The sequence below is a fragment of the Astatotilapia calliptera genome, chromosome 3, assembly GCF_964374335.1.
Source record: "Astatotilapia calliptera chromosome 3, fAstCal68.1, whole genome shotgun sequence".
Lineage (NCBI taxonomy): Eukaryota > Metazoa > Chordata > Actinopteri > Cichliformes > Cichlidae > Astatotilapia > Astatotilapia calliptera.
Window position 1 is genome coordinate 69,610,458 of NC_137424.1, and position 10,158 is coordinate 69,620,615.

General features: G+C 39.5%; 2 protein-coding genes across 2 annotated transcripts; both read right to left on the minus strand.

Moving 5' to 3' along the window:
• Nucleotides 1-552: 552 nt before the first annotated feature.
• LOC145425717 (uncharacterized) lies at nt 553-3,534 on the minus strand. The gene is made up of 3 exons (XM_080299002.1): nt 2,673-3,534; nt 1,448-1,804; nt 553-1,209 (listed from the first exon to the last, which is right to left on the minus strand). Exons 1-3 carry the CDS (start codon nt 2,743-2,745, stop codon nt 995-997), a joined length of 645 nt encoding a protein of 214 aa, XP_080155128.1. The 5' UTR covers nt 2,746-3,534; the 3' UTR covers nt 553-994.
• Nucleotides 3,535-5,087: 1,553 nt separating this feature from the next.
• Nucleotides 5,088-8,781, minus strand: LOC113018483 (uncharacterized). The gene is made up of 3 exons (XM_026161551.2): nt 8,622-8,781; nt 7,395-7,751; nt 5,088-7,252 (listed from the first exon to the last, which is right to left on the minus strand). Exons 1-3 carry the CDS (start codon nt 8,692-8,694, stop codon nt 7,065-7,067), a joined length of 618 nt encoding a protein of 205 aa, XP_026017336.2. The 5' UTR covers nt 8,695-8,781; the 3' UTR covers nt 5,088-7,064.
• Nucleotides 8,782-10,158: the final 1,377 nt, after the last annotated feature.

Below are 10,158 nucleotides of genomic sequence, written 5' to 3' on the forward strand. Positions count from 1 at the left end.
TCCTGTGTTCTCAGGATTTGGTCTGTGGACTCATAGTCATTGTGTTTTAAGACTTCAGTTCCTCTAACAGCAGCAGGTTTCCCTTCTTATATGGACAGTGTGTTATATAAAGACCTCTGTGGCAAGAATACACTTCATTGTTTGAAACTGAAAGACAAATGAGAAGTGACTGACATTAAGAAGCTCGAGGCATGAGATAATAGACAACAGACTAAGATAGTTATCAAAAAGCTCATCTTTGCTTTCTTTTGTTAGTCATTTTGCCTTTCTTTTAAGGAAAATAAATCACAGGGTGAAGGAAAAATGTATGTATTTATATGTATTTATATGTATTAATGTATATCATTAAAATCTGACTGCTCTGACACTGGGCTGCTCCTTAATGTGACGGTGGATGTTATAAATGTAGTTAAACCATGCTGTAACTACTTGCACAGCAAGCTCTTCCTCTCTACTTCACCCCATGAGTTCTTACAGTGCAGTTCATATTAACATCTACAGGCAGATTTATTCAACAATCATTACAAAGGCTAAAAAAAAGAAACACTCGTGTTTTCTCTCCCTGTTATTGCAATTTAATCTTTCCTGTTTAAAAGCTTTCAGTATCTCCAATGTCAGTTAAGCTCATAATTACGTAAATATCAAACCACACAAACTCAACAGAAGTAACATCCATAGTTCAATCATGAGCTTTGGAAACTGTTTAAAGCTTAAAAAACACATATTGATAATCTTATTCAAATTTAATCTTGGAAGTTTGACTCGTAACACTGCAGGGAAAATGTAATGCTAGGGACTTTCACATCAGTCAGTCAGAGATAAAGTTACCACATTATGCCTTTCTCAGCTTCCTGTAGCGGCAGAACAGAGATAGAACCATAAATAGAGCTGAAACCTTCTAATATGCAAAACAGTATAAAAAACAAATAAATAAGGTTTGAGGAAACAGCAGCAGAGGCACTGACAGTTCAGCTGTAGAAACATGTGACACATTTTAAACAGTTTGTAGTTCAGCAGGACGCTGGTATGGGTCCAGATTATGTGTTGTTTTATGTTTTCTGTAGATCAAAAACACAACAATACCACCCAAAAGAAGGACAGCAGAAACTGCCACACCGACAGAGCTATGCCTCCCTATCTTCTCACTTCCCCGTTCCTCCTTCCCTCCATCCTCCTTCCCTCCATCCTCTGTGTCTCCTCCTGTCTGACCTGCAGGTGAGAAACAGGTGTGAGGTGTCAGCTGTCAGGTAGGTGATGAGTGAAGAACAGAACAGAATCCATTTCCTCTTCAAACTGCTGTCAGACATTATCTACTGCACTCTGATCACATCACTCAGACCAGCTGCTTTCTACAAAGTCTCATCAACAACATCTTTAGAAACAAACATCAACAACCAGGAAGCAGCTTCACCTCTGATCACACACACACTCAACTCTACTCACTCACCTGGAGGAACAACATTCAGGCTGATGATGATGACGGGGTCGTCATCCTGATTCGCTCTCTTCCTGCGATTTATTTTTGTCTCAACACGACACTCGTAACTTCCACGGTCATCAAGCGTCACATCCTTCAGTATCAACGCCACGTCTCCATCCTTCATCTGTCTGTCCTGTAGCTCCACTCGGTTCTTAAACGATGGATGCTGGTTCTCTAGATCAAACCGCTCATCCCGGTACAAAAGTAAATATCCTTTCCTAAGACCATGTTTGCTCCACTCCAGAAATGTGACGAGGTTGTTGTTGTTGGCTCTGCATGACAAAGTGACGTTCTGTCCAGATTCAGCTGTGATGTTTACGAGGTCTACAGGACAAAAGAGACAACCGGTGTGTATTAAGCTGACAAATTCTGTTATTCTGCAATTAGAGATCACCACATGTAATATGTGATACAAGTATTGATATAACAATCTGTGAGGTCACAAGGTTGGGCTCTCCCATAATTATTAGAGCTAAAAAAGAAAGAAAGAAAAAGACTCTTTAGACATTTCTTGGTGACATGAGGGTGATTTCCCAGTGACATCCATCAGATATAAAACTCTTATAAACAGGATATGGTTATAGGTTCCACACCCACATGCTAAAGGCTGCAAAACAGTTCTGAGGCAAAAACCTGTAACTGAAACCCACACAACTCTTCTTGGTTTTTCGGTATTAAGATACTATGCTCCTATACAGGAAACATGCTTGTTAATGAGATACATTTGGTTATGAGATGCATTTGGTTATGAGATGCATTTGGTTATGAGATACATTTGGTTCAATGATTTATAAATAATCACCTGAACATAAAGACAGACAACCAGTCGCACCCAGACCTACGGGCAATTTAGAATCATCAAGTAACCTAACCCCACTTACTGCATGTCTTCGGACTGTGGGAGGAAGCCAAAACAAGTGGAGAGAAGCCATGCAAACATGGAGAGAACATGCAAACTTCACACAGACAGACTTGCTGCCCAACATAAAATGTCAGTCTACTAATAAATCTATTAAATGATGTCATATTATTTTGAATTAAATCCCACCAATCTTAACAAGGGGAATGAAATCAGCTGCAGATTTAAGATTATGACATACACATTACAGGGACAAATATACATATATGTATGCATGTACATATGTGTTGGAGATTCCCCACATTGTCCAAAAAGTCACACACACACACTCACATGCAGCTCCTGACAGGCAGAAGTGAAGAAACAATAACGTCCAGCAGTGCGACAGCTGCCCGGCTCTCTCCATGCTCTCAAGCTGAGTAGATTAGAATTTCAACGGCTCTTTGTTGACATCAAATGGGAGGAGCTCTTATGACGTTAGTTTCCAAATAGAGATTACAGGCATCATAATTACAGCCCATTAAAAAAAAAACAAAAAAAAAAACATTAGATATGAAAATATAATCCAGGCTTTGAAAACAGCCAGGTTAACCCCCATCTTTCTTAAATAACGTATATTTCTAGCCAAAAAAAGACGCACTACTGATTACAGTAGTCACATCGGGTGACACTGTTGTACTTTTAAAAATGATCTCATATGTTGTTTTAATAATCAGGTTTTTACAACATATATTAAGCGATCTGCGTGTTTTCTCTGGGAGAGTTTAAGGAAATATGGAAATCTTTCAGCTCGCTCCTTTCATAATCCAAATAATTTGTGAACTAAAAACTAAAAAAATTTTGATATGACCCATCAGTCTCTTTAGGATGACGGTGTTGAATGAATCTGTAGTCTATAAACAGCATTCAAACATAGGTGTCCTCATATTCGAGGTGTGAGAAGGCTGTGTGGATGGCTGCAGTAACGGCATCTTCAGTGGATTCTTTTGATATGCAAATTGCAGAGGGCTCAATGTGTCCGGAATGACAAATAGTTGAAATAACAGTAAAGATTTTGACCAGCAGAGGGGGATTATGTGCATATGAAGCCTCAAGAAACTAACCATTTTTTGAACCAATTGGATGTAAAGCTTCCAGTAATCGTAAGGCTTCATTTGGCCATCACTACCAGAGAAACAAATATCTCCAATGCTCTCACAGCAGAAGACAGAATGCTCCCACCATCAACAATGATGAGTGCTGACAACGCACAACTTGTCACGGTGGTTGCGTGGCTGGCAGAGGTAGTGTCATGGCGACGTATGCCCGTGTGTTTTAGCTAGGGACTCAAAGGCAGACAGGGAGGGAGACGAAACTGAGCTACAAACAAAAAAACGAGCCTTTATTGTGGCTGATAACATGAATACAACTGAAACGAAGGCAAACAGGGGCAAGAGTTAAATGTAACACTAAACAACTATGGCAATGACTATATACACATGGAGGGAGGCAACACAGACGATCCGACGAAGACTGAAAGAAAACACACAGACTAAGAGGTGATCAAGGGAAGTGGAAACCCACGATGAGACAGCTGACTAGAATGAACATAGTGATGCCACAGGGGAAGTAAAACAAAACATGGAAACGAGACTTTCAAAATAAACAGTAAACCTGACGAGAGAGACATGACATGAACTTAATAACATGAACCAACAAGGGAGACTAAAACACAGGGGCTGATGACACGAGAGGATCCAATAAACAAATCACTAAAACAGCCACCGGGGCCTGATAGAAATTAACGAGATAAGCTAAAATGAAACTGGAAAACAAATGAATAATAAAATACATTGAAATGCAAAGCACTGGGTCACATAACCCAGGACCATGACAGGTGGGACCCAAATAAAGAACTCAGAAACACGAGAAGTACACTAATAGCTAATGATTGTCTGTTTGAAGCTGAATCTCCAGCGCATGCGTCTAAAAAATCAGTGCATTGCTTCAGAAGCCCTGGTTTGTTTAAACAGGGCAACGTGATCACAGAGGTCCGAAGCTTCATTCAGTGCATCACTGCTTCAGTACCTGATTCAGTGGGTTATAAGGAAGTGAAGAATTGGCAGGATTCATGTGGTGTGTTGGTGATTTTGTGCAAATGTTCTGCTTCTTCATAAAAAAAAGAAAACCAGCAGGTCATTCAGTGTTCCCTTAGCACTAATGTATCAGAGATGTTGGTGCACTATATCTGAAGTAATGTTGTTAAGTCCTTAAAGTCATATTCTTTTATTGTCATGACTCTATTTTTATTTTTGTATGATACCTGATTTAAATGGAATATGGCTGAAGTCTAAAATACTTAGTCAGTCATTTGTTTAATAGTAATTTAACATTATATAATTCACATATAAAACTATGAATTGTGATTTTAAATGGTTTAAAAATTCTACATAGGCAAGTTTTTTCTCCTTTTGTTATCAAGAAGCAAAAACAAAAAGGAAAAAAAAAAGAAACAGGGCAGGGTTCTGTGGTTGAACTGCAATCACAGATCATACGATTAAAAAGGAATTATGAGTAATAAGAACTTCCTGCTTGTTTACATTACAGAGAAACATCCAAACCTGAATGGTTCACTGCATTCTTAAAGCTGCAGAGTACAGGAAGTTCTTCATGAAGCTCTTCCTACTTTATTTTCTTATTTTCATTCAGGATGCATTTCTGAGATCATCTGCAGCTGTTAATTTTAATTATGCTCATGTACATGGAAAATATGGTTTTCTTTTTTAATTCATAAAAATAGTACATTTTGATGTTTCACACAGGACACAGGATTTCTGTTTAGTTTCAGATTTATATTTATCTCCACATTTTTTACACTCTAGATAGAAATGAACACATTTTTATAAACGGACATGTTTGAGGTCTAGAACTAACATCACGTCTCTTTTCTTAAATCCCATGGACTCATGGACTATTTTTTCCCCAGTTTACCTCATTTAAATATGTATTTGGTTCTCTTCCAGAGCACCACAGGACAATCACAACACAACATGTATGTAGAGATGGAACATATTTTTTTGAGTGGATGGATTTGCAATGTTTAATTTTTTTTTATTAAATTGTGCAAGTTTTTTGTCATCTCTCAGATCAGTAATATATGAGTTTAACATGTCTGATTTAAAACAAAACAAAACACACTCTTCTGACTCTGTGTTGATTAAGATTGTGATGGTGGATGTAGTTCTTCCAGGGTATTTCAAACAAATAAAATTCATCACAATGTTTTAAAAAAAAGAATAAGTACAATTTTTTTCTCTTCCTCATGATCAACTTTACTCCTTCCTGTTTAAAAGCCTTCAGCATATCTGATGCCAGTTAAACTAATGATAACAGAAATATTAGACCAGCCAAACTGAAGACAGATGGAGCTACACTGCAGTGAGAGTTCACCTGTGAGCTTTGCAAACAGTTTCAAGTTTAAAACATATCAGCATATTATCCAGTTCTGCTGTAAGATACAGTACACATGGTAAATGGCCTGCATTTATATAGCGCTTTACTAGTTTACTAGCGCTTTACTAGTTTACTTTACATTCACACACAGGTGATGGTAAGCTACATTGTAGCCACAGCCACCCTGGGGCGCACTGACAGAGGCGAGGCTGCCGGACACTGGCGCCACCGGGCCCTCTGACCACCACCAGTAGGCAACAGGTGAAGTGTCTTGCCCAAGGACACAACGACCAAGACTGTCCAAGCCGGGGCTCGAACCGGCAACCTTCCGATTACAAGGCGAACTCCCAACTCTTGAGCCACGATCGCCCCACATGTACACATGTAATATTAATTTACATAATGAGCTCCTCAGCCATGCTGACTATTTGGTCACTATGAATTAAGCGACAACGTGATCACTTTTAATTCATGAGGGAGGAAACACTGAAGCTCATTTAGTTTGCGTTTAAAGACTTCAAATAAGTCACATTGCTGTAGTTTATCTCAGCAGGAAATCTTAGTGAGAAAATCTGTTTATCTATGTTGAGTTTTTACCTCATGTGACAGAGGTAGAGTAACAGGAACAACAGCAGATTATCTGATGCCACCTCACCCTAGCAACCAATGTTTTCACTGTAACTATAAACAGAATGGGCAGGACACAGTTGCATTATTGACATGTGTACATGGCTCAGAACAAACACTATTATGCGGCCGTATTGTTATTTGTCGTTTAACAAAATAATTTCAGGTGGACATTTGACTCCCACACTAGGGTTTGCTCTGGACTTTCATGTCAGTCAGTAAGCGATAAACATGTCAGTTAGCACTTTGTGACGGTGTCTGCACAGCAGCTGTTTCCATTGCTTACACCTCTCTTCAAACCATAAACCCCACTGTGAGCACAAAGACCTCCCACTATCCCTGTATCAGATGCATCTCATTTCAAAGCAAACATATGTGCTCACATGTGTCCGCAGAATTCCCCTTCAGGGTCTCCATGGCCCAAAAGGGCGAGCCCAAACAAAGGTCCCTTATGGGTGGTGTCAGGAAGAGAAGCTGGTGTAGAAATGACATTTTTAGCGACCCTTGGTGAATAAGGGAGTTGCAATATGTACCATGGGACATGTTCAATGGACTGTACAGTCCATTGAACATGTTTACTGAGTCGGGCTGATTTTCTACACACAGTTGATGAGAGGATTTGAAGCATCATCAGGACACTGTAGAAGCTGTAGAATCTGAGACATTTCAAATAGTCATCACTTCAGAAGGAGGCTGGTATTCATCTGGACCCTGAATTTGTCTTTTGCGTTTTGTGTAGATCTGTACAGCAAGAAGACCAAAGACAAGAACAGTGGGAACTGCCACAATGAGAATACTGTTACGACTTCTTTGTCCCTTCTTCCCTCCATCCTCCTCGTCACCTCCCGGCTGCCCTGTAGGTTATAAACAGGTGTCAGACATTCACACCAGCTGCTTTCTACAAAGTCTGATCAACAACATATTTAGAAACAAACATCAACAACCAGGAAGCAGCTTCACCTCTGATCACACACACACTCAACTCTGCTCACTCACCTGGAGGAACAACATTCAGGCTGATGATGATGATGGGGTCGTCATCCTGATTCGCTCTCTTTTTGCGGTTCATTTTTGTCTCAACACGACACTCGTAACTTCCACGGTCATCAAGCGTCACATCCTTCAGTATCAACGCCACGTCTCCATCCTTCATCTGTCTGTCCTGTAGCTCCACTCGGTTCTTAAACGATGGATGCTGGTTCTCTAGATCAAACCGCTCATCCCGGTACAAAAGTAAATATCCTTTCCTAAGACCATGTTTGCTCCACTCCAGAAATGTGACGAGGTTGTTGTTGTTGGCTCTGCATGACAAAGTGACGTTCTGTCCAGATTCAGCTGTGATGTTTACGAGGTCTACAGGACAAAAGAGACAACTGGTGTGTATTAAGCAGACAAATTCTGTTATCCTGCAATTAGAGATCACCACATGTAATATGTGATACAGGTATGGATACAACAATCTATGAGGTCACATAGTTAGGATCTCCCTAATTGTTAGAGTTAAAAAAGGAAAAACCCATTTGGGAAATCCCTTGGGGAGCTCCGAAGACAAACACGTAGTCACAGGCACCTTGAATAACCTGTTCCTGCTAAAGGTCTCTGCTGAGAAAACACACAGATCCTCTTCCTGTATCCTCTTTCAGTAATGAAGCTATGTTCCTTTATAGTAAATGTGTGCGTGTGTGTGTGTGTGCGTGTGCGTGTGTGTGTGTGTGTGTGGGTGTGTGCGTGTGTATGTGTGTGTGTGTGTGTGTGTGTGTGTGTGCGTGCGTGTGTCGGTGTTTTTGTGTTTGTTAAGGTGATACATTTGCTTCAAGATTTTATATTCATGAAACAAACAAATATGTGTCACTTAAAAATATAATTATTAGTCACTCTACCAATGAATGATTTCATATTATTCTGGAAAGTCTTAACTCAGTGAATGAAATAAGCTGCAGCTTCAAGCTTAAGTGACATACACATTAATCAGTCAATTACTGACAACAACTGAAATGACAGACACACACAGATAGCAACAGTGCAGAAATGATTTACTATGTAAAAGTACAGATACTTAACCTCTGAGTACAACTATATAAATGATACATAAATGTAATGCTTTAGCCTCTTTACTCTCTTTGCATGCAATAAGCTCTGTTGGTACAGCTACATGAAAATTCTACTTAAGTAAAAAAGTATTTGAAGCTCACTTCTTGCCTCTGCACACTCAGAAACACTCACCTGCAGCAGCAGTCAGGGAGGAGTGGAGAAACAACAAAGCCCAGCAGTGCGACAGCAGCCGTCCTCGCTCCATGCTCTCAAGTTGTTGATTTGAAGCTCAACGGTTCTGGCTTCAGGTCAACAGGAGGGGAGGAACTCTTCCTCACTCAACACGTTTAACAGGAAAGGGAGGTTATAATTCTGAACAAACATTAAAGATGAAAAATAATCTCTTTGAAAACAGATCACTTTCTCATCTCTCAACTAAAGAACACTTTTTATTTTTATTTGTCTTTTATTTATCCAGGTAAAAAATCTCATTGAGATTAAAAATCTCATTTTCAGGAGAGACATGGCATCAACATATCTAGCAAAAGAAAAAAAGACTGATTAGAAAACATTTGCACACACATCTGGTTACACTGTCCTCCTTTAAAAAAAAAATCCTTATTTTTTATTAAAGGCTTCATTTCACAACCAAAACTAAGATAAAGTGACCTGAGTTTTTTCTTTGGAAGATTTCAAGGAAATACAAAAATACAGAGCTCTTGTATCTGTAGACCAAATAAAGTTAAAAAGGCTGTTAACTCATTCACTGCCAGCCATTGGCAGTGAATGAGTTAAACCCATTGACTCATGCACTGCAATTGACGGCTATAGATGTCAATGGCAGTGAATGAGTTAATAGAGTTGTTTTATGTGGAAGGTTTTTTAATTAATTCAGTACAAACACTCCCTTTATTATGCAGTCTCAGGAAACAGCAGATACTATTTTATCCAATAAGCTGATTTTTAGGGCTAATTCGCTGTTATGAAGGGAGAAGAAGTATGGAGAGCAGGGCTTGTACTTGTACTTCTTATATGAGGATTGTGATAGTGGATGGAAATCAAAAAGATGAGTAGCTTAACAAGTGTGCACGACTTACTTCATAATTGACTAATTTTATTTAATGAGGTGTTTTCAGTGACATAGAAGTGGCTTCATTTGTGGAAAACATCCTTGAAAACACAGCACAGGTGTGAGAAAAGGTCACTGTGGTCAGACTGAGCAGGTGAGCTAAGAAGGGAATCAGGGAAAATAGTTACAGTCTCAGTGAAGATGGCTTTGAGGTTGTGATTTGCCGGCATTACATATTCCTCATGTGTATGTTTCCCTCTCAGAACCCTCAACCAGTATCAGAATAAAGTGGACCTACAGCCTTGTCTGTCTCTATTGTAAACCAAGGCCTGTGGTCTCAAATACAAGCTAAATGTGTTTCACCTCACATTAATTTTAACTTAGGCAATACAACTTGATCTTCTTGAATTTCTTCCATGTGGCAGCTTTGTCGTTATAACATTTAAACAAAGCTTCCTGGTTGACCTGTTGTGCTGGAACGAGCCTGATTCAGGTTTGTTTTGTATAATGAGCTACAGCTGAACACACTGCAGACACAGCTGAAGGAAGCCAAGGCTCATCCAAGTGCATGTTGAGGTTTATTTTTCTGAAACACGGCAAAACAGCAGCTCTGTGTCACTGACGGCTTCCATTACAATGACTGGCCTGCATTACTTTTGT